General features: G+C 34.2%; 4 protein-coding genes and 2 pseudogenes across 4 annotated transcripts; 2 read left to right on the plus strand and 4 right to left on the minus strand.

The window, feature by feature from the left end:
• Positions 1-1,061: 1,061 nt before the first annotated feature.
• LOC146957245 (P-loop containing nucleoside triphosphate hydrolases superfamily protein) lies at positions 1,062-7,830 on the minus strand. Its single transcript, XM_085735002.1, has 14 exons — positions 7,379-7,830; positions 7,190-7,279; positions 6,437-6,565; positions 5,664-5,764; positions 5,149-5,263; positions 4,739-4,870; positions 4,061-4,126; positions 3,457-3,636; positions 3,179-3,274; positions 2,863-3,000; positions 1,985-2,067; positions 1,841-1,878; positions 1,522-1,730; positions 1,062-1,322 (listed from the first exon to the last, which is right to left on the minus strand). The coding sequence occupies exons 1-14, from the start codon at positions 7,715-7,717 to the stop codon at positions 1,224-1,226; spliced, it is 1,815 nt and encodes a 604-aa protein (XP_085591128.1). The 5' UTR covers positions 7,718-7,830; the 3' UTR covers positions 1,062-1,223.
• A 1,963-nt stretch (positions 7,831-9,793) lies between these two features.
• LOC146957246 (PWWP domain-containing protein 1-like) lies at positions 9,794-17,425 on the plus strand. Its single transcript, XM_085735011.1, has 2 exons — positions 9,794-11,080; positions 15,218-17,425. Exons 1-2 carry the CDS (start codon positions 9,961-9,963, stop codon positions 17,230-17,232), a joined length of 3,135 nt encoding a protein of 1,044 aa, XP_085591137.1. The 5' UTR covers positions 9,794-9,960; the 3' UTR covers positions 17,233-17,425.
• On the plus strand, positions 11,574-13,142 carry LOC146957247 (zinc finger BED domain-containing protein RICESLEEPER 2-like; annotated as a pseudogene).
• Positions 13,198-14,633, minus strand: LOC146957248 (zinc finger BED domain-containing protein RICESLEEPER 2-like; annotated as a pseudogene).
• A 1,168-nt stretch (positions 17,426-18,593) lies between the features above and the next one.
• Positions 18,594-19,835, minus strand: LOC146957249 (transcription factor DIVARICATA-like). The gene is made up of 3 exons (XM_085750145.1): positions 19,604-19,835; positions 19,102-19,135; positions 18,594-18,909 (listed from the first exon to the last, which is right to left on the minus strand). Exons 1-3 carry the CDS (start codon positions 19,803-19,805, stop codon positions 18,594-18,596), a joined length of 552 nt encoding a protein of 183 aa, XP_085606271.1. The 5' UTR covers positions 19,806-19,835.
• A 945-nt stretch (positions 19,836-20,780) lies between these two features.
• Positions 20,781-22,831, minus strand: LOC146957250 (flotillin-like protein 6). The gene is made up of 2 exons (XM_085735017.1): positions 21,790-22,831; positions 20,781-21,390 (listed from the first exon to the last, which is right to left on the minus strand). Exons 1-2 carry the CDS (start codon positions 22,720-22,722, stop codon positions 20,890-20,892), a joined length of 1,434 nt encoding a protein of 477 aa, XP_085591143.1. The 5' UTR covers positions 22,723-22,831; the 3' UTR covers positions 20,781-20,889.
• Between the last annotated feature and the right edge of the window lie 479 nt (positions 22,832-23,310).

Below are 23,310 nucleotides of genomic sequence, written 5' to 3' on the forward strand. Positions count from 1 at the left end.
GTTGAAAAAAAATCTTTATATGATTATGTGCCTCATTCATCAAATTTTGCCCTCTTAACTCCAAATTTTAGATAAAAGACTCATTAGTAATATGGGAGTTTTTCCTTGATTAAAACTCATTGACAACTTGAGTCAGGCAAATAGTTTTGATTCATCAAAAAATTACTTCCTTTTACTGATTAATATAAATATAAATATTATTGATACTTATGAATATGGGTATGGTCCATCAATATTTTTAAATTGAATTCATAGTGTGTCTATATATATATATATATATATATATATATATATATATATATATATATATATATATATATATATATATTTATTTAGGGATCAAAGCTCTCATTTATATTTTTCTTTTTTAATGAAAATAGAAATTAAGATCAAGAGAGATAGAGAATTAGGAGAGGAAATGAGAAAAAAGAAAATGAGAGATCCACATCCTCCGGAGGAATGAGAGGAGAAGAAATAAGATATTTTTCACTTATTTGAAGGTTTATGTGTAGACCTGCTACATCCAAAGGTTTATAGTTCGTACTTCGAATCATGAAGGAATAAGTGGAGAAGACTATTAATCTCCTTAAATAAATAAAAAGACTATTATAATGCGGAAAAGAATTTATCAAAGCACTCTAAAACTCTTTTCTACCAAGTCATCAACAAAAAAAAAAAAAGTCTTATTAACCAATGCCCTCAGGACATTGGTTAAGGAATCTACAAATAGAAATTTTGTCTTGCAAATATAAAATGTTACTTTTGATCAAATAATGATTACACAACTTTTTCATAAAAACTTACTTATTTTGGATGCTTAACCAATGCCCTTAGGACACTAGTTATCATTCTCAAAAAAAAAAAAAAAAAAAGTCTTCCATTTGAGTTGTAGCACTAATCTTCCTTCCATTTCGCTTTTCTCCTTTCCCTCCAAAAGTTCCAAATAGTACTTGTTAGTATTTGCCTTAAAAAGTTTACCTCAATTTTCTCGATGTCATTTAGTTTCCAACTTATCCACTTAACACAAACTCTACTAACTTGAATTAAGATAAGTATCTTGGTGAGCACTCAAAATAATCTTAATCGAATTTATAAATATAGAGGTCATCTGGCCATATAAAGGGACTTTACTATTTTGATCTACAATACTTGGAAATAACATTACAACAAAATTGTGGAGCCTGTTACAAGTTATCAGGCTCTGTACGAAAAGAGCAACCCTATCAAATTGCCTTTGTCTTTTTGTGTTTTTGTCTATCACCATTGCTTTTGCCATTGCTTGCACTGTCTTTTTTAAAACCTTTGTGCGGTTTTTTTGATACCTGAAGAAAATTGTAATCCGTCAGTTATATACAGAATACAAAACAAAATACAAAGAAATAACAGTATAAGACACTCTTATCGAGTGATTTTAGATACCAAATTTTACACATGCACATAAAATATAATAGCTCTATTCAAAGGTTATTTTCATCTATACAAAGGTCCAAGCTGTCAACAAAGTTTTATAGAGGATCATACCCCAGCAGAGATGGCCATCAGAGGGTCACTGCCTTTTCTTGATTTTCTCTTGGATCCCCGTCGGTGATTATTATTTCCCATTGCATCTCTGGTAAGCTTAACCATTGCCCTTGCCTCTTTTGTTGTTTTGTCTATTAGGTAATCTGGGACATCGCAAAGGTGTGGAGGAGGAGCGGTTTTGCTCAAAACTTTGTCATGTTTCAATAGATCTGCTCAAATAAAATTTCAAAGGTTAAAGTTTAACTTCTTCAAACATGAAAAAGGCAAAAATAAATGCCAAATTTACATACAGTAACAATAAATGAACCAATAACATTACCTAAGTCTCTTGGATTAGTCTGAAAGTGAGCCGTCAGCCTAAAATGGAAAAACAAAGGTGTGGAGGAATGGATTAGAAGATGAAAAAAGGTTAAGATCAGAGTTACAAATCTCGAGCATAACACATTCAATACCAGGGACTTACTTTGCAGAGTTCAAAATTTCATTCCTCAAATCCTGGGCTCGTGATTCTCGGACAGCAATTTTAGTTACACTCTTTGCAACATCCTGCAAAACAATGTCAATCATCAATATAGTTTACAAAGCAGCTAGAGTGCCAAAATATCATCTATATATTTTAATTTGAAATTAAAAAAATAACTGAAAAGACATGGAAGATGCTAGTAAATCTAAATATTCGCAAGTCTAACTGAGACAGAAACGACATGGAATTTAATCATAAAAATAATGTTTATTGTTTGACTAAACACAAACTTTTAAGGCTCTGTTTGGTAGCTAGAATGAGAGAAGATAGATCAATTGGTTATTTTGCTACCCTATAATAATCCAATGTTTGTTAATTCAATGTGACACGATAGGATAACAATGACATAATGCTGTGTGTGCATTAGATAGGAATAGGAAAAGATCCATATTAAACTTGTACCGTTCCTATTTTTTTTTTATCATATAGTATCATCATTGTCTAGTCCCCACCTCAAAAACAAAATAGGATAACAGTGACATAATAATGTGTGTGCATTAGATAGGAATAGGGTATCATTGTCTAATCCACCTCAAACACAAAATAGGTTAACAATGACATAATACTGTGTGCGCATTAGATAGGAATGGGAAAAGATCCATATTAAACTTGTACCCGTTCCTATTCTTATCTGTATCCTGTCATGGAAACCGTATGAGGCTTAAAAGTATTGAAACATAATATAAGATGAGATAATTTCATTTTTAAACTAAAGGATTCATAATCAGTTTTTTGTTTCACAAAAAAATCATTCAAAGCTCTCATTGGTTGATGCATCTATGATATTTTTGTTGAGAGTATGGGGAAATATAACTCACCTCAGCCCTATACCGTAAAGATTCAACTGCACTCTTGGTGAGTAAGGGAAACTCTGTGATTGAGTTTGAGCCATTGTTTTCATTGTCCCCAACAAAAGATCTTACTTCTTCAAAGGTATCCATCTCATCTGTAGAAACCTACAAGGAAACAAGGAAAATCTAAATGCCAAGGTAATGTAGCTTGGATGTCAATAATATACCAAAAGAACAACACGGATTAGAGAGCAAAAAATCAAAGAGTCACAATACTTTGCAAAATTTACTTGGTGGAGAAGAGGAGTTTTGTTTGTCTGTTTTGTTTGTCTTACAAACTTACCAAGGAGATAGAAGTACCAGAACTGTATGCTCTTCCCGTACGTCCAATTCGATGTACGTATCCTGTCACACTGCGGGGCATTTCAAAGTTTATAACCTGTTCATCAGCAAGAGAAAGCAGTAAGTAAATGATTTCAGTGAACATGGCAATCTCCCAATGAAACAAAGATATGAATCAGAAGATGAAATCTACCATAGTATACAACTCTAATTATAATTTCAAACGTACACACCAGACAAAAACATGTCAGAAAGAGATATAAGAGTTGGCATGCATACCGTGTATACATTTTTGAAGTCAATTCCCCTTACTACTCCGAATTCAGAATCTAATTTTAGCTTTGTATATTTTTTAGACTTTTTTGATCCAACAATATTTTCCTTAGGTGCTTCATCCTTCTCCGTTGACTGGCTGATATCTGTCGCAATTAGATAATCAAATAGGCCGGCATTGAATTCCTGATGAAAATAAGCTCATCAAAATCATGTAATAAAATGTCAAGCGTATATCTATATATAAATGAATGAATAAAATAATAAATCCACGTTTAAGAACACAAGGATTTGGTTTGTTTAAACATTTTATGTTTTTCAATTTTAATTTGCAAAATGCCATCTAATTTTCAATTAATTATGCTTGGAGGTTTTGATGGAAACAAAAAAGTATTCTATAAAAAAACTTGGCAAAATAGAAACATGATGACATTTTGGTAATTACAAGTAAAAATAAAAATGAAAATAGAATATGTTTCTCCAAACCAAAATCTCCAAAAATTTCTCCTAATATTTCACTAGTAGGAACGTGTCATAGAACTGGGTTAAGTCGAAAAACCTTAGCAGCTATAATACCAAAAGAAAGACGGAAGTGGATAAAATTACATACCTCAAGAATATGGAGACGGGAATTCTGAGGCAATTCAGCATTTAAAACAGCCGACTTGATCCCAAACTAGAATGATAGAGAGGGCAAAGATTAGAAAATGAGGGAGGAAGAAGTGATGAAAACAAAATAACCTCAGGTGCAAAACTATAAATGTTCAGACTGGTGGAAGCAGTGTGGTTGAGGAAATAATTGTAACTAAGAAACATGATTTTCCTGAGTTGAGCAAAACTCCAAATCATTTTGAGCAGACATATTTAAGGCAACAAAAAATTCAGATTACAGAAAATATGTTGATTGATTATCACCCATTAAACTGATGCAGTATAGATATCAATGTGAATTGTTAAAAAAAATGTGCCAACATCAGTGTATGACATGTAGTATGATATAACATGTAAGATTGGATGGATTAAATTTAATTGATGAATACAAAAAGATGCAAATGCTGTCAATAATCATCTATACCAAAATCTCAAGCTGTTAAATATAGGTTCTTGAATGGTTTTACATCTACCATGTGATAAAATTTAACTTTTATTACAAAGAATGGGCATGACCAAGTTCAAATTCTTGACCACTTAGTAATATAATCTTTAATATCATGCCATTGGCCAACTATCCCGAGTGCATAAACCTGTTAGGTGAAAACTTATCAATGATTTTATGTCTGGCACATACCTTCTCCAAGAATAGTTTCAATCTGAAACTCGTATCTATGTTATTAGTGAATATCAGAACTTTCTTTTGGACTAACTCCAACTTCAACATCGCAAGGATGTAGAGCAACTTATCATTGGCAGGACAAGAGATCTGATAAAAATATTCAAAGAAAATGGTTAAAAGTGTATCAGCTACACAGGAAAAAATGTTGAACCAGAAAAAAAAAACGAAAAATGAAAGAAGTATATTGGTAAATAATAGAAAAGAAGGCGGATACAAGACAGATCCCAAATATAGAAAAGAAGGCGGTCTCTCGTCTCCAAAGAAAGATATGATACAATATTTTGTGTAAAATAAAGATTTAAACTTCACCGCAATTAACATTACAATATCAAGAAGACGTGTAGAAAATTTATCGAATGTCTTACCCAGAATTGCTGAACATTTTTAGGGATGACCTCATCCTTACGGTTTCCCACTTCAGGCAGAGTCAAGATAACGGGGTTGTGTAACATCAACTTTTTTAGTTTGTCAACATCGTCACTGCAAAAGAAAACATTTTGTTAGAAACAATTGCAAATGGACATGATTCTACGAAAGACTAATCCTAAAATAATATCACATAACAGTCATTCATACACTAAGCCAGTACAATTTTACAGAGATAAACACTTCTCCGATAGAAAGTATATTACACAACCTTCAAAAGTGCAAAAAGATCATTATGCCTGTTTCTGTTTCTAATTTCTTAATATCAACTATAAAGAAATGATGGGCTAAAACTATTAAATAAAAATTTAAAAAATTGAGGAATGAAAGATGTAGCATCCACGTCCACATTATATTACAAAGCATCTGAGCAGAAAGATAATATATATATATATATATATATATATATATATATATATATATAAAATAAAAGGGTGAAAGACAAATGACACACCTTGATGTTGCAGACATAAGAAGACACTGGCAACTTCTGGGTATGTGTGGTGTTAAAGCTTTTATGTCATTTTCATACCCATATGATAATAGAAGATCTGCCTGAAAAGATTATTTTGGATACCGATCAGGTCATGGAACATAGACAATTGGAACAATTAACAACTGTTCAATGTCTACTAGAATTGGCATTAAAATATCAAAGAGTTTTAGTCCCTCTATTATAGCTAATCTAAGATTCAGGTACCCCAAATAATTTGAGTGAAGTTTAGCTCTTAAAAAAATTTAATGTCAGTAATTGAATCTCTCCGTCATTTTCCTTCCACTTAAAACTCTCAAATTCTGCTTTTGGCCTTCCACTTAAAAATCTTCATTACATTTCTTAAGTTCAAAACTTTTGGCCTTGTTTTGACATAAAATTCATAACACACTCTCAAACATTTTGGATAGAAAATCAAACTGGATTGTGATTGAACTTAACGCGATTTTGATAACTAAAAGTTGTTGATTCAAAAAAACTTGAGTTATCAAAATCGCATTTAGTTCAAACTAGAGAAATCAAAAGTATAGATAATCCAAAATTAAAATTAACCAACATTATAAAAATTTAAAAGCTATAAAAAACATAAAACCCAACAATAATTTGGATATCAAGTAGCGTAACTATTAATGAAAAGAAGTAACATTAATTTTTGGTCTTACCAATCAAATGATACAAATATAAACAATTATACTTTACTAAACTAAACAAACAATAGGCTTTATCTGATTCACCTCATCAAGAACTAGAGTTTCAAGAGAACCATTAATGGATGCTGCCTGAAGTACTGAGTTAGACAAACACTTGGCTATGCAAGCAGGAGTGGAGATTAAAACATCGGGAGGCCCAACCAGTGCTGCTTGCTGCAAACACAAATTTTAGACCATTAGAACAATCATCAAACCATATTCTAAAACAAATAGAATACATAGTTTTGACATGCATATATGAACCTACTCAAGTGCTGGAGACACTTGTATACCTACACTGACCCTAGCCCCTTCCAGCTTTCTATTAAATGTTTATACGCCTCTAAATCTAATATTTACGCATGTTTCACATACAACTCTATTCTTGTCTTACTATCTAATCTACTACATGAACTATAAAGGGGAAAGAAGATAAAAATGAAGGAAGCTATCACAGCCATGTAACTAAACAAACTTATATATGACATGTGAGTTTACTCAAAAAATCTTGCTCACTCCAAAGAAAATGAGGAAACAAGTAATTAATTGATGCACACAGTCGAAATGTGCAGTTCACTAAGAAATGCAAAATATCAATTTGGTCTTTATGATTTTTAAAAGTGAGTCAAATTAGCCATTTTTAGAATATTTTTTGCAAGACATTTTAAGTCTAGGGCCTAATTCGATCTACATTTAAGATTTAAAATGTTCTCCCGGTATTGACCATTTCTAATCCAAAATGGTGTGCTAATCATGGCATAAATTGCAACAACGAAAATCATAAAGAGAATAACGAACCAAGTCAGTAGCAAGCATATTGCTATTCAACTGCACAACTTTGAGCGGAACTTTGCATAGCTCAAGGAGTGACTTCACTTCCACATATATCTGAAAAATCAAATAACAACAAAAAACATGAAATAGATACATTTATATACAACTGTAAAAAAAGATATTGAGCATAGAAATTGAAACAGGGGAATGCACCTGTTGACATAGTTCACGACTCGGTGCAAGAACGAAAACATTAGGAGCTAGTTTCTTCCTATCAACATTAGGAGTAAACAGTTTCTGAAGCAATGGAAGAAGATAAGCAAATGTTTTGCCAGAACCGGTTTTCGCACGAGCAACGACGTCTTTACCTTCAAGAATCAATGGAATCGCAACGTGCTGAATTGGAGTAGGTTTCTCAATTCGTTTCTTCAGTAAAGCGCGAACGAGACGTGCGTCTAAACCTAGCTCTTCGAAGCTTCGGTCCTCGTCTACTTCTTGTTCTGTGTGCTCACGTGTGGTTTCGTTCGCGTTTACGGTTGCTCCGGCGGCCATTACTGGTTGCGGCTAATAGAAGGGATAAGTCGTTCGAAAATTGAATGTTTACCGGCGATATGTAAATGCGGTCTCGCCGAGAACGAAGAAGAAGACGAAGCTGTGTTAACTTTAGGTCAGTGTTGCCTCCTTCGTTTGATTTGTGCCAGTTTGGATTTGGGCCTAGAAAACAAAACCAAAATTGTATCTTTTTCATACCCCAACAATTAGACCTTTACCCCCTAATATTTAAAAATAACCACGTTTTACCCACAACACTTTAGAAAAACCACTTAGTTTCGAGCATTCTAGAAAGGGATGAGAGTGGGCGATGACGAGTTATTTTTTATTTAAATAGATCAGACGTATTATATGTCAAAGACTTTATTTTAAACTTATGTTAATATTTTTAAACTCTGATTAGGCTTATTATCATGTTTAAAACTTGTTTTATGTGAAGGCTTTGAAAAACACACATTTGACTAACTTCTAAGGCGGATAACATGCCAGGAAATAGTCTAAGTTTTGTGTTAACACTTTTTTTTATGAACTATTTAATTTACACACACCCTACTTTGTTTTAATTATATATAGATAGATAGATATGATGGTCTGACATGCCTGATAAATTATTTAGAGAGCATAAGTCTCGTATGTTTAAATAAATAGGCTTTTTAGAGAGCCTGTTTGGAGCAAGGAAACCAATTGAAAGTGTAAACCATCAATTTATTTGGTGTTTTGTGTGATCTGTCACTATACATGTATTACTTTGCGGTTTTTTGTTTTTTGAAAAAATATATTGGGTTGCGATTGTTGAATATAACATTAGTTCTCTGTTGAGGTGGGTGAAGCTACGGGGCTTTTTCATGCGCATGTGGTACGTATGTGGATTTTGTGACTGACTTCAAAGTAACAGTTAACGCTTTCAACACTCCTCAGAACGATGTTACGGAGTTTGGTCACGTCATTACAACATGTCGAAACCTATTCTACTCACACTTTGCAAACTCAAGGATAGAGTTTAGTCGGCGACAAGCCAACGTGGCGGCTCACGTTCTCACGAGAGAGGTCATGTTATCAGCTAGTCTCATTGTTTATTTTGATGTACCGGATTGTATTGATTCTGTTATTATTAATAAAATGCTACATGCATCTTTCTTTAAAATAAAAAAAAAAATGTAAAATCTATCTTGACCCCCTGTTGCTAACAGCATAAAAATATGAAAATTGTTGTTGACACATTCCATATGGCTGGGACACACATGTAAAATACGCTTTTGCCCCCTCGGCAGTTAACTGCCGAGGAATTTAAAACCGGCTGCAGTTAACTGCCGAGGAATTTCTCGGTAGTTAACTGCCGAGGAAATGTATTCATAAGCACTGTTCATCTTCTCTTCCTCTCTCTCACGATGTTCATGCAGGTAGGGGAAATCACGGTAGGCCTGAAAAGTTAAACTCCAACGAAGGAAGTGAAAGTGAATTACAAGCTCCAAGTCCATCAAATGGAGGAGAGGAAACTACACATGGAGAGGAGGAGAAAAGTAAAATTGACATTGATGGAATGAAAGGTGGGGAAGTAGACAATAGCGATCCAACAAATTCCATTTCAGACCATGCAAGTGAACCAAACATAATTCCAACAACAAAAAATGTTGAAGTCCTTGATTTTCCAATATCTAGTACTGATGTTACTGACATAAATGATTCTTTGTATGATTCTCTTTCAACTCCTAAAGATAAGAATAAGGAAAACACGTTGTTTACAAATGGGCTAATTCGTCATGCACCATCAGTTTCCTTAGCTTCTAATTTACTAGTTGAGTTTTCTGAAATTGGTTCACCAACGTTGACAACTGATGAGAGTCATGAAGAGGAAGAGAAGATGAAAAGAAGATGAACAGTGCTTATGAGTAAATTTTCTGATTCCTCGGCAGTTAACTACCGAGGAATTCCTCGGCAGTTAACTGCAGCCGGATTTTAAATTCCTCGGCAGTTAACTGCCGAGGGGCAAAAACGTATTTTACATGTGTGTCCCAGCCTTCTCAAATGTGTGAACAGCAATTTTCTAAAAATATTGCAAAGTTACCCCGTAAGCTCACACGCCTTTACCTTCAACCTAAACTCACAAGCTCACACTTTCTGTTCTTTAGTTCTTACCGCGAAATTTTTTCAGATTTTCCATTTCGCCCTGCACACAGAAAATGGTACATTTCCTATTCTTTCACACTTTCTCCATTTCTCATCTCTTTCTTTAAACCGCACTCATGACCCACCTTCACAAACACCAAACCACCGTTACCAAATCAACCGGCGGCACAAATCCCCATAACCCCCAACCTACCAATCCATCGCCGGAGCTCGGTCCAGCTCAGAACATCAATGCTCACATTTCGCCAGCAGTAACTTCAACAGAGCAGTTTAGGGTTAGGGTTTCTCCCGAAGCAGAGAGAAATGATGGAGTTTCAAGGGTTCTAGGTCTCGGTTTCAAAGTGGGTGATTTGGTTTGGGGAAAAGTGAAATCTCATCCATGGTGGCCTGGATACATATGCAATGAAGCTTTTGCATCTTCTCCAGCACGACTTGGCAAAAAGGAAGGGTGTGTTTTGGTTGCCTTTTTTGGTGATGGAAGTTACGGTTGGTTTGATCCAGTTCATCTTATCCCCTTTGATGAGAATTTCGCTGAGAAATCGAAGCAGGTAAAATTTAAATCTTTTTCCAATGCAGTGGAAGAGGCTGTTGAAGAAGCTAGTAGGAGACGTGCTCTTGGTTTAATGTGTAGATGTAGGAGTTTTGGGAATTTTTGTCCAACCGAGGTTGAAGGGTATTTTCGTGTTCATGTGCCAGATTATGATTCTGGAATCTATTCTCTAGCTCAGATTAGGAATGCGAAAAACAGTTTTAGACCCTCGGAGACACTTGCTTTCATTAAGAAATTGGCTGTTGCTCGACATGGCGGTGATGACGGATGTTGTAACTTTGCTAAGAATATGGCTACTGTGTTTGCTCTTCGACAGGCAGTGTTTGAGCTGCATGATGAGAGTAATGTTGAGGCTGTCAGAGCTCAGCCACTGCGTACTTATGATCCCCAAGCTAATCAGCTTGTTCAGCCTGTAATATATTCCGAATCTCATACCAGGAATGAAAAAAATGGTTTTAGACCTGCGGAAACACTTGCTTTCATTAAGAAATTGGCCGTTGCTAGACATTGTGTTGATCGCGGAAGTTGTAGCTTTGTTAATAATAAGGCTGTTGTGTTTGCTTTTCGACAAGCAGTGTTTAATCTGCATGGTGAGACTTATGTTGAGGCTCTTGGTGTGCCGCCATTGCGCCATTGTAATCCCCAGACTAATCCACTCGTTCAGCCTTTGAGTCATCCTGCTATTGGTATACACTCTCATTTTCATTAGGTTCGACTCCCATTTGCATATTTGGTTAGATTAGTTTTCAAGTCAAAGGTTTTGAATTCATGTTCTTTGATTTTCTAGTTTAACCATCTAATCAGTTAGATATTTATATTCTAGTAAATATAATATAAGAGGGAATTTTAATTACAGTACAGATTACAGAATCTTTGTTAGCACACGCAATTGCATAAATCTCATTGTTTTCAGTAAATGTTTTCAATATTAGTCCTACACAAATCTTTGGATACATATAACAGATTGAAAACAATGTGGTAGTTTTGAATTAACAATGGAAACAGAAAACGAAAATAAAAAATATTTTCTCAAAGTATTCACTAAAAAGGTTGCAACCACCCACCACATAACAGAGCATGTTTTCCCTTTCCTTTCCTTTTTTTTTTTTTTTTTTTCACTTGTTAACTGCTAAAGGCTACCTTAATCTTAGCCTTTTTAATATCCCTTTTCCCTTTGAGATGCCGAATACATATTTGAAACCATGCTATTGGAATCTGTATAACTTCATAAGTTTCAACATAAATCAATAAATAAATATTTAGACAAACAAATTGTGATTATCTTTATTCAATTTTGCCCCACTAATGTAGAAGGGTACTTTTATGTTCACGTGCCAGACTATATCCGTGGAATCTATTCCGAAACTCAGACCAGGAAGGAAAAAATGCACAGGAAGTGTCTTCGGAACCAAAGCACAAGAAGCGTAAGGGTAAGACTAAGGCCCTAACATTTGTTAGTAGAGATACTTTTGCCAAAGACATTTTGAAAGTTTATGGTGATGAGAAACAAAAGATGAAATCACAATTAGTTGAAATATGTGAGAGAGTTTGCTTGACTTCTGATTGTTGGACTGCATGCACCAATGAAGGTTATATTTCGTTAACTGCTCATTATATTGATGTGAATTGGAAGTTGCAAAGTAAGATTTTGGCATTTGCTCACATGGAACCCCACATAGTGGGCGAGATTTCGCATTAAAGGTGCTGGAAATGTTAGATGATTGGGGCATTGAAAAGAAAGTTTTTTCCATCACTTTGGATAATGCATCTTCAAACAACAGTATGCAAAACTTTTTGAAAGAACATTTAAGGTTGTCAAATAGTTTGTTGTTTGATGGAGAGTTTTTTCATATAAAATGCTCAACTCAAATCTTGAACCTCATTGTTCAAGATGGACTCAAAGTAGTTAGTGATGCATTCCATAAGATTAGACAAAGTGTGACGTATGTTAGGGAACAAAGTAGAACACTACAATTTTTTGAATGTGTTAGGAATGTTGGTGATATTAATACAACAATCGGATTGTGTTGCTAGATGGAACTCCACTTTTATAATGCTTCAGAGTGTGATTAATTATCGTCGTGCTTTTTATAGCTTAAGTTTGCGCGATTCAAATTTTAAGTGTTGTCCTACAAGTGATGAGTGGAGAAGGGCTGAAACAATTTGTGATATTTTGAAGTCATTTTATTATATTACAAACTTGATATGCAGCTCTTCATATCCTACATCAAATTTGTACTTTGGAGAAATATGGAAGCCAGAGTGCCTTATAAGATCTTATTTAACAAATGAAGATCTTTTGTTTCAAAACATGGCTGAAAGTATGAAGGAAACATTTGATAAGTATTGGATTGACTACGGTGTGGTCTTCGCATTTAGGGCTATTCTTGATCCAACCAAAAAGTTTAACTTTTTGAAATTTGCTTATAAAAACTTATCCACTCACTAGTGATGAGAAGTTGAAAATGGTTAGGATGACTTTGGAGAAGCTTTTTGCCGAGTATGTCAAAAATGGGATTCCTTCTAATCGGAGCTCTTCTCAAGTAAAACCTAGCTATTGAGGAGGAACTCGAATTATGTCATCTTCTTATGATGCAAGTTCATATATTCTTTCTTTATTCTATTTCTTTTATTAATTATTTTGTTTTTGTTTATATGAATATTTTGTAACTTGGTTGGGTTGGATCATTTGTGGGAATTTGAATATTATGAAAGCGAATCAAGTACCAAGAGTTGTGGATGCCTCAATCAACGGAATTTGATATCTTGGCTTTTTGGAAGGAAAGAAGTCGTAGAAATAGAATATAAAAAATGATCCGCAACTCATCTAAATAAGTATCAAATTCATATTTTCCAATGTTGGTACTTGATTGGCTGTCATATTCTTCAAATTCCTACAAATGATCCAATCCAACCAAGTTACAAAATATTCATACAAACAAAAAAAATAATAAAAGAAGTAGAATAAAGAATATATAAACTTACTTCATATGAAGATGACAAAATTCGAGTTCCTCCTCCATAGCTGGGTTGGACTTGAGAAGAGATCATATTAGAAGGAATACCATTTTTGACTTACTCGGCAAAAAGCTTCTCCAAAGTCATCCTAACCATTTTCAACTTCTCCCTTACTAGTGAGTGGATCAAGTTTTTGATAAACAAATTTAAAAAAGTTAAGCTTTTTGGTCGGATCAAGAATAGCCCCAAATGCCAAGACCACATTGTAGTCACTCCAATACTTGTCAAATTTTTCCTTCATACTTCCAGCCATGTTTTGAATCAAAAGATTTTCACTTTTCAAAGAAGATCTTATAAGACACTCTATCTTCCATATATCTACAAAGTACAAATTTGATGTAGGAAATGAAGAATCAGATGTCAAGTTTGTAATATTGTAAAATGACTTCAAAATATCACACATTGTTTCAGCCTTTCTCCACTCATCACTTGTAGGACAATACTTAAAATTTGAATCCTGCAAACTTAAGCTATATAAAGCATGATGATAATTAATCGCACTCTGAAGCATTATAAAAGTGGAGTTCCATCTAGTAACACAATCCGATTGTTGTATCAATATCACCAACATTCCTAACACATTCAAAAAATTAGTGTTCTACTTTGTTCCCTAACATAAGTCACACTTTGTCTAATCTTATGCAATGCATCACTAACTACCTTGAGTCCATCTTGAACAATGAGGTTCAAGATTTGAGTTGAGCATCTTATATGAAAAAACTCTCCATCAAACAACAAACTATTTGACAACCCTAAATGTTCTTTCAAAAAGTTTTGCATACTGTTTGTTTGAAGATGCATTATCCAAAGTGATGGAAAAAACTTTCTTTTCAATGCCCCAATCATCTAACATTTACAGCACCTTCAATGCTAAATCTCATCCACTATGTGGGGGTTTCATGTGAGCAAATGCCAAAATCTTACTTTGCAACTTCCAATTAACATCAACATAATGAGCAATTAAAGAAATATAACCTTCATTGGTGCATGCAATCCAACAATTAGAAGTCAAGCAAACTCTCCCACAAATTTGAGCCAATTGTGATTTCATCTTTTGTTTATCATCACCATAAACTTTCAAAATATCATTGGCATTAGTATCTACTAATAAATGTTAGGCCCTTAGTCTTACGCTTCTTGTCCTTTGGTCCAGAAGACACTTATTGTGGGTACCGGTTGAATTTCCCTACCTCTCAATTTCCCCAACAACACACATTTCATGACTACTGCTATCATTTAATATTTCAAGCACAAACAAATTGTAATTCCTACAAAATTATAATTTCGGTTCAAACATAACTCAAACAACTTTTTCATTTAATATTGTAGTGTGGCATGATCCCATTCTTGTATAATTGACAAATAAGTCAATTTTGGGCTATTATTGTTTTTAATAGAAATGTAGTTTCTTATTTTATTTTATTTTTTAAGTTTGCAAATAAGAGTGGCTTATTTGAGTCCCATACAAATAAGTTCCTAACATTGTAAATTGAAAAAAAAAATTGACTTCAAGAGGTTTTTAATTTTTTTGACTCAAGAAGTTTATGCAAATTTATGAGTTTTGTTGGTTGAATGTAAATTTGTGATTATACTGTAAGTATGCAATTTGCAATTTATTCATTCACTTATTTATGAATCTTTTTCTTTTAGGGGAATTATGTATGGATGTTAATTACTGCCAGATTGCAAATGTCTAATTATTCTAGAATGTTTTGTTGGGATAAATTAAAAGAAAGAATTACTTGTGCCTAATTGATATGTTTCTAATCCTTTTTTTATGATGGTTATTATGCTTTGTTCTCCAGCTCCTTCGAATAGTCCAGTAATGGTGGAAAAGCATCAAGGTGAAGCCGTGGAGAAGCATGAAGACACATGGCCTACAAACCAGGATGGTGTAGCTTCAGCTAAAATATCCAAAGTAGCTTTTGATGACAAGGGCAAAGAATCTTCAGAAGAAAAGACCAAGAGATTTGAACCCGTTGACGCTGCTAGGAAAAGGCCATTGGTTATGGCATTGCCAAGCCTAATTCACGAGACATCTCATTGTATCCGTCTAGAAAGCAAAAATTCTATTGATGTTAAACATGATGGAAATGTAATACTATTAGTACCTCGTGATGGAGGTGAAGCCATGGAGAAGCATGAAGACACGTGGTCTATAAACCAGGATGGTGTAGCTTCAGCTAAAATATCCAAAGTGGCTTTTAAAGACAAGGGCAAAGAATCTTTAGAAGAAAGGACCAAGAGATTTGAACCTATTGTTGCTGCTGGTAAAAGGTCTTTGGTGATGGCATTGCCAAGCCTAATTCACGAGACATCTCATTATATCCATCTAGAAAGCAAAACTTCTATTGATGTTAAACATGATGGAAATGTAATACCATCAGTACCTCATGATGGTGTGCTGAAGAAGCTAAATGTTCAAAAGCGACCCACAGATGATTTGAACTCTGAGTTTTCTGCTGTTGGTGAAAAACGAAGGAAAAAAACAACCTCGAGCCATTTGGAGAAACCTTCTACTTCTGAAAAATCTGCACATCTGTCAGGCAAGGTTGATGTTTCAGCCAGTAAATTTCTGCGTGTGTGTAGAAGGGTTCTTTATGAATTGAAAGATATTGCTTTAGATCCTTTTCATGGTGTTAAAAGAAAGATCCATTCAATTGTTATCAAGTTCTTTTTGCGGTTCAGATCTCTTGCTTACCAGAAAAGTTTGCTTTTATCGCCACCAACAAAGAATGAAGCTCCTGAAGTCCGTGCTACTAAATCTCCTTCTGATGATCATGCCAGTGCTTCACTACGTATGAAGCCTGTAAAACACATTGTTCAAACTGATAATCCAAGTAAAGCTGCACGAAAAAGGGCTGCCACTGATCGCCAAGAAGTAATCGATGCAAAGAGATTGAAGAATATGAAGGCATTAAAGGCTAGTGATGCTGAGAAGAATGCTGCTACCCAACCTCCGCCCAAAGTAGTTAAACCAGGCTCAATTGGGAAAGTGGAACGGCCAGCTACGCGGTTTGAACCGACTGAACTGGCAATCAAATTTCCTCCTATGACATCGCTTCCATCTGTTGCAGAGCTGAAGGCAAGGTTTGCTCGTTTTGGGCCTATTCACCAATCAAGTCTCCGTGTCTCTTTCAAGACCTCTACATGTAGAGTTGTATTTTTTCGCAAGATCGATGCGCAAGCAGCACGTAAATTTGCTGTAGCAAATCAATCCTTATTTGGCAATGCAGGTGTGAGGTATTTCCTTAAGGAATTGGAGCTTTCTTCGCCTAATGTCTCTGAAGTTGTTGAGGCCAGTGAAGACATTAGTGCCAATAAGGCACAACACATTAAGGACCCTGCAGTGGTTCAGCAACCCCTTCCACAGCCAATGATCCATCTCAAATCCATCCTGAAGAAGAAATCTAATAGGGATGTGTTAGGCCAGGGAACCAGTAAACGAACACATCGTGTAAAATTCATGTTAGCCGGGGAAGAAAGCAGTAGGGGTAATAGAAATAACTCCAACTCTGATGATGGTAGCGCACATTCTAGTGTTGCTATGGATTTTAATACTAAAAACTTTCAAGAGGTCATTTCTCAACCATCTTTACCCATTCTTCCATTCCATACTCAGTCTGCTAAAACCACACAGCATAAGTTGCATAATTTCGAAATGGCGCCGATAAATACTCCCAATTTTACAAACACGGGTGTATCAACTAACACAACTACAGTTGATATATCACAACAGATGATGGGTCTTTTGACAAGGTGTCACGGTGTTGTGACCAACTTGACAGGTTCAGGCTATGTACCCTACCGTCCACTATGATAAAATGATATCATTTAGAATAGTTTACCAAATCCAATGCAAGAAAAATGCGGACAAGGTTGATTGTGGAGTATTTACTCGAGGAAATGCAAGAGAAGTTTAATCTTTGTTTAAGCATTTTTTTTTTGTTGAGGGGTTTGGGTTATGAAATGTAAATGTACTCTACATTGAAAATGACATCTTAATTATTTTACCTGCCTTTCTTTTCTGTTTCCTTAATTATTTACCTCCAATCATTTTCAATGTCGGAGTTTTTCCTGCTTCTCATGTTCTTTTATGGAAATAGTTTCAGAACATTAATATTAACTCACCTAAAATAAAAATTAAATGATATTAACTGTTTATTAAGTTACTAACTCACTAGTTAGGTTTATTGAAGGGGCCAGTCTCCTACTTAGGTCTGTGAGGCTCAGAGGTACCAACATTTAGTTTTTTTTAAGGAAGATACCAACATGTAGTGTTTAATATCAAATTTGAAACTTGATATTTTTTAATGTCAAGATTTAATATCGTTTGAGAATTTTAGAAGTTAGAACTTATTCAAATGGCTGATTGCCAGATTCTGTGGCAAATTATGGTTTTAACTAAGTAGTGTATCTTTACATATACTAGACATTATTCTTGTTTTCTTGTGTGAACTTGATTAATGGTTATGCTACAATCATATCTACTCAATGCTCTTAGTTTTAGCTGTTGTTCTTGACATTTTGCTCCATTTGTTCATAAACCAAAATAATTTACATTTCTATATTTTTATTGATTAATAGTCTAAAACTATATTATATGTAAATGCTGAAGGATATAAAAAGAATATTAATATCCGTCTTTCCGTTAGTTTTTTTTTTTATAAAAAGAATATAAACTTTTGGCAACTGTTTTCTTTTCAATTTTACTCTTATTTAAACTATTTTATTTACAATTTATTCACTGCTTATTTAATTAAATAATCAAAACTTTGGTCCTCGTGAGCTTAGCTCAGTTGGTAGGGACAATGCATAGTATATGTAAGGTCTGGGTTCAAACCCCGACCACAAAAGAAAAATAATCAAAACTTTCAAATATGTATACTTTCATATAGAAAGATACTACTTTTGACATACTATTTTTTCTTCCAAGTTTAGCATTCGTTTAAACTTTTTTTTCTACCATTTTTTCTCCCTACCAATCAAAATAAAAAATCAAGACAAAATGCAAAATACAAGAACACTTCAATTTCCATGTGGGAATAATGAATAAGTGGCAGATCATAGGTACAAACTACAAGATTACAAGATTAAAACAAGAAAATGTAGCATTTTAATTAGAAACGTGACTACAATTGTTCAACTCTATAATGTTAATTATGCTCATTGTTTGATGTGTTATGGCAATACGACATTGTCGTTCCACAATGCTTCTTGGGCTTGTTGAAGTTGTTGTAGTATCTGCTCCACAATTGGTTCTGTTTCAACATTTGGAGAAGGAGGAGAAGGAGATGGAATGTTGTCCCTATAGAGAAGAGGGTGAAAATTTCCATCCCATGAGTAGTTAGTAGTGTAAAAGATGCTTCTTCTTTTCTTCTTTTTCAATAAATTAGCACTTTCGTTATTTCGAAGGAAATGCTTTTGAGCATGGCTAGCAACTTGAGTTGCAGTTTTTGTACCAACATGTTGTGCAATCTTTATCCATTGGGTCTTGTTAACCAGTGCCCCAGGGGCACTGGTTAAGGAAACTAAAAAAAGAAATTTTAAAGTGAAAATAACACATTTTATGCTTTTGAGGAGTTGACAACACAAATTCCAATGTAATACTTTCTATATTTGAATCCTTAACCAGTGCCCGGGGGCACCGGATAACATTTCCCTTATCCATTTTCCCTTGCCAGTGTTGCCATACTTCTCGAACCCCTCTAGAAATAACCTATAAATAACAAGTTACAATTAAGGGTAAATATGTGAACCCCATGTCAATGTTTAAGTGAATGAAAACAATATATAACTTTGTTAGTCAATAATATAATACTTCATTCAAATTTTTCACCTTAATTAGTTTATCAAATGAGAATTCTTTGTAAATTTAAATCTATGTGAGAAAAAAATACAGAAAAACCAAATCTATTTGTTTTTTTTTGAAGGAAACCAAAACTAAATTTTTGAGAGGAGAAACCAAAACTATTTGTTAGCGTCAACATGCATAGACAAATATTTCTCTTTTGTCTAATTTGTCATACCTTTCTTTTTAGTCCAATATAAGGAATAAAGTAGACAGTTTAATGGCACAACAATTATCAACCAAAAAATAAAATAAAGATCTACTTAAGAAAAATCTAAAATGAAAAATAAAATCAAGTGTAAGTTAATTAATTTCTCAAATAATTATAGTATATTCCTGTGTTGTTCTTCATTCCAATGATACTGCCCTTTCTTGATCTTATTCACAAGTGGAGGAACTTTGTTTTCATCAGTTGAAGCATTCTCTTTTGAAATAAAGCCATCTGAGTGTGTTGGAAACTTGACATGATCAGCATCAATGAAGGCTAAGCCATTATTATTTGTGTTTTGGTAGCTCTGCAGATTTGAAGAATAAAGATACATTCTTGAATTCTCTTTTGTTTGTTTGTGTTGCCTTCGGAGTTGAAGGATTTCTAACGAGGGTTCTCTTCGAATATTTCAAGGTCTCACAAGTTTCTCTGCATTAGAAAGATGGTATATTACTTACTTATATACGCATATATAGTTTAAATTATATACTTCTTCCGTACGTAATGTCACGTATTTTAAACAGTCGGTTTCTTTTTTCTTCTTCTATATCTACACTTGGTCAAAATCAAAATTATCTTTAAACAAACTCATCCTTAATTTTAGGAAATTAAATTAAATTAAACTTTTAGGTTTATTTGTTTTTTTCCCTATTTTTTTTGGTACATTGTCCCCCCTATTATATCAAACTAGCGAAAAGACGTCACGTGTCCGTTTTTCCGCTATATCAAAGAGCGGGAAAACGAACACATGAGTACACGTTCCGTTTTCTGCTAGTAATAATAAGGGAAATAGATTGCATTCAAAACACCATGCATCGTCTATTAATGTACTATATGACGCATTCAAGTAAGAAAAAAATGGTCCTTCTTCGTAAAGTGTTTTGAGAAAGTTTTTTTTTTTTTGTTCTTCTAAAGCAGCAAAGAATCCTCTCTTTGTTTTAGTTAGAAACCATTTTAAAGCAATATATTACTCATTCTTGGATTCCCAAACACGTTACTTGATGCAGTACACCAAATTCTTGGCCTTTCATTGTAGGTTGCTCTATGCCATTAGCGATCTGCTTTCCATTTCTATCTCGTTTTCTCACTGACACTATTCATATTACTAACTACCAATTCAATTTATTACCTCTTTAGACACAACGTCAACATTCATTAGCTATTCACTCATACTATCGATAAGAGCTCTTGTCGTTTCATGTCTTATACATACTATCGATAAAAAAACCACAATGTGATGTTAGTCTTTGTCAAGAGTTTTGTTTTGAACGCCAAAATTCCATTTAAAAAAAACAAGCATCTAAAAATGTAAATTAAATCATCATATGATATAAGAGTTTAAACCCAAAACTAATAAAAAAAGTACTACTACTAAATTACCAAAACCAAGTACTACTACTATAAACCTCTAAACCTAATTAAGAGTTTTTGTCAGGCAAGACTCCCATCCAAGCAGGTGGTAACATCTCCGTTTGCTCATGGACGGTCTTAAACAAAGGTGGCAACATCTTGTAGACACCAGCAACTTCTTTCATACCCATGGCACCTTCACCATTATCGCCGCCACCGTTAGTCCAAATACTAATCTTAGGCTCAAGTCCGCGTATTGCCTCAGCGTTAATCTTAGCAATCTCTTGAAACATGCCACCATTTATCATCAAGTAATCCCTTACAGCTGTGTAGTTGTTTCCAAGTGCATTAAGAAGTGTACTTACATACACCCCTTGAGCTTGTCCAAGTGTCACAATTCCCTCTGCCTCCTTTTTCTTTGCATAAAGCTCTGCTTCAGCTGCTTGTTTGCTAGCATAAAATGTTGCATCTGCCGATGCTTTCTGTGCTTCTGCCTCTGCCTTCTTCTCATACAGAATTGCTTCAGCCTCTTTCTGTTTTTTGTACAGCTCCCAGTTTGCTTCTTGTACCTACATACACCATCCAAAGTTTTAATGACCAAAAAAATAATAGTGTAATGTAACAAAGATTAAGCAGGACCATTGAATTTTCAATACTCATGTGTATATCTTTGATTCTATATAAAACTTTTATGACGACAAAACTAAGAGAACAAATCAAGTAGTCTAATTATTTAAAGAATGCAAATTTACTATTCCATATAACATAATCAATAATGAACTGAATAGAGTATTTTAAAAATTAGAATATCTTTACATTAGTCCTCAAAAGTTGTCTATCCTTTCATTAGTCTTTTAAAATTACAGTAATTTATTTTCCTATCAACAGCTATTGATTTATTAATCTTATTGCTATTGTTTAATTATATTTCAGCAAATAAAAATTGAATTTGCATGGACTAAACTAACCTTGGTTTCATATTGAACACTAGCTTTGCTAAGGAACTCTGCTTTAAGCTTTTCAGTAGTAGTCAAAGCATTCATCCTCTCAACTTCACCTTGTAACTCAGCTTCCCTTAGAGCCACAGCCTTCTTCGCCTCGACTTCAGCCACCTGAGCCGCCTTGGTCCAAGCCGCTTTCTTCTTAGCCAACTCAGAATTAGCTTGAGCCACTTCAGCCTCTCTTTGATTCTCAAAAACTTTCACTTCAGTCCTCACTTTAATTCCCTCCTTGTCACCCTCCCCAGCCCTCTGCATCGCAATAACCTTCGTCTCTGCATCAATTTTCGCTGCATTCTGCAGCGTTTGTCCTTCCCTCAATTTTGAACCAATTTCACCTTTCATCTTAGCTTCTGCCACGTCAACCCTAGCTTGATTCTTGGCTTCCATCTGCGTCTTTTGACCCAAATATGAGAAATACTCATGACCGCGCACATCCACCAATTGCTTAACATTCGCATTGTAAATCAATAATCCGAATTGATTCAACTCAAGTTGAACTTTGTCGAACACTTCTTGTTTGAACTGTTTTGTTCCTTGGAAAACCTCCTCCATCGTCATGGAAGCAGCAAGAACACGTGTCTCGCCTTCGATGATTCCTTGAACAAGTTCATTAACATGATTGGAGTGTCTAGCATGCGGTGAAATAAGTTTGGCGTATTTGAGAAGGCTTTCCTTATCATCCACACGAGGACCGATAGTGAAGACAGCGGGGAGAACAAAAGGAAGTTTCTCGGCACTCATAGCTTGAACTTCGAAGGTGTAGTTTACCGGTGAGAGGTCCAAGACAGAACAGGATTGACCGGGAATAATCCATGCTTTCTTTGCGAGTTTTATGTCTTTGATCAAAATACCTGTTATCACAAGGTATTCTGATGCTTTTGCAACCCGGTAAATTTTCATGGTTTTGATTTTTGACAAACTGAATTTCGTTACAAGAAAATTGAAAGAGAAACGACGATTGTGAAAATCGATCAATACTGATTAAGTAACTGTGTTGTTGTTTATGGCCTAAGGTACTTGGTAGGCTTTGTATATATATAGAAATTTGTTAGGTTAAACCCAACGCGGTAGATAATTATGGAAAGGAAAGTACTGCGAAAGAGTGAATAGTTATAATTTGTTTTTTTTTTTTTTTGAAAGAAGTTATAATTTGTTATGAGATGAGATATATTTTCTTTTTATTTTTAACAAAATATCACTGATGTTTTTTTAGGAAGGAAAAAGGAAATATCCTATCCAATTTTATTGGTTATGTTATTTGGGTTAATCCAATCCATATAATATAGGTTGATTCTGTATAAGTTTGTTTAGATTCAGCCCTATAGTAATATATTTTTTATTGGGTTAAAAATGCTAGCCAATTTTTTATTGTTAGTGTAAATGCTAGCCAATTTACCAATAATATAACAAATATAATTTTTTTTTGAAACAATATATAACAAATATAATAAAAATTTATTATTTTCAATAACATATAATTGGCCAGCA

The sequence above is a fragment of the Medicago sativa genome, chromosome 1, assembly GCF_051527215.1.
Source record: "Medicago sativa cultivar Bolivia chromosome 1, Bolivia_mono, whole genome shotgun sequence".
Classification (NCBI taxonomy): domain Eukaryota; kingdom Viridiplantae; phylum Streptophyta; class Magnoliopsida; order Fabales; family Fabaceae; genus Medicago; species Medicago sativa.

Excerpts from the sequence above, each read along its gene's own strand:
- LOC146957250 (XM_085735017.1), bottom strand. The coding sequence starts at position 22,722 with ATGAAAATTTACCGGGTTGCAAAAGCATCAGAATACCTTGTGATAACA. Across the intron at positions 21,391-21,789 it reads GTGTTCAATATGAAACCAAG|GTACAAGAAGCAAACTGGGA; the intron begins GTTAGTTTAGTC and ends TGGTGTATGTAG.
- LOC146957249 (XM_085750145.1), bottom strand. The coding sequence starts at position 19,805 with ATGTATCTTTATTCTTCAAATCTGCAGAGCTACCAAAACACAAATAAT. Across the intron at positions 19,136-19,603 it reads TCATTGGAATGAAGAACAAC|ATAGGTTATTTCTAGAGGGG; the intron begins ACAGGAATATAC and ends AACTTGTTATTT. Across the intron at positions 18,910-19,101 it reads GAGGGGTTCGAGAAGTATGG|CAAGACCCAATGGATAAAGA; the intron begins CAACACTGGCAA and ends GGCACTGGTTAA.
- LOC146957245 (XM_085735002.1), bottom strand. The coding sequence starts at position 7,717 with ATGGCCGCCGGAGCAACCGTAAACGCGAACGAAACCACACGTGAGCAC. Across the intron at positions 6,566-7,189 it reads ATATGCTTGCTACTGACTTG|CAAGCAGCACTGGTTGGGCC; the intron begins GTTCGTTATTCT and ends TTGTGTTTGCAG. Across the intron at positions 1,731-1,840 it reads GACTAATCCAAGAGACTTAG|ATCTATTGAAACATGACAAA; the intron begins GTAATGTTATTG and ends TTATTTGAGCAG.
- LOC146957246 (XM_085735011.1), top strand. The coding sequence starts at position 9,961 with ATGACCCACCTTCACAAACACCAAACCACCGTTACCAAATCAACCGGC. Across the intron at positions 11,081-15,217 it reads TTTGAGTCATCCTGCTATTG|CTCCTTCGAATAGTCCAGTA; the intron begins GTATACACTCTC and ends TTTGTTCTCCAG.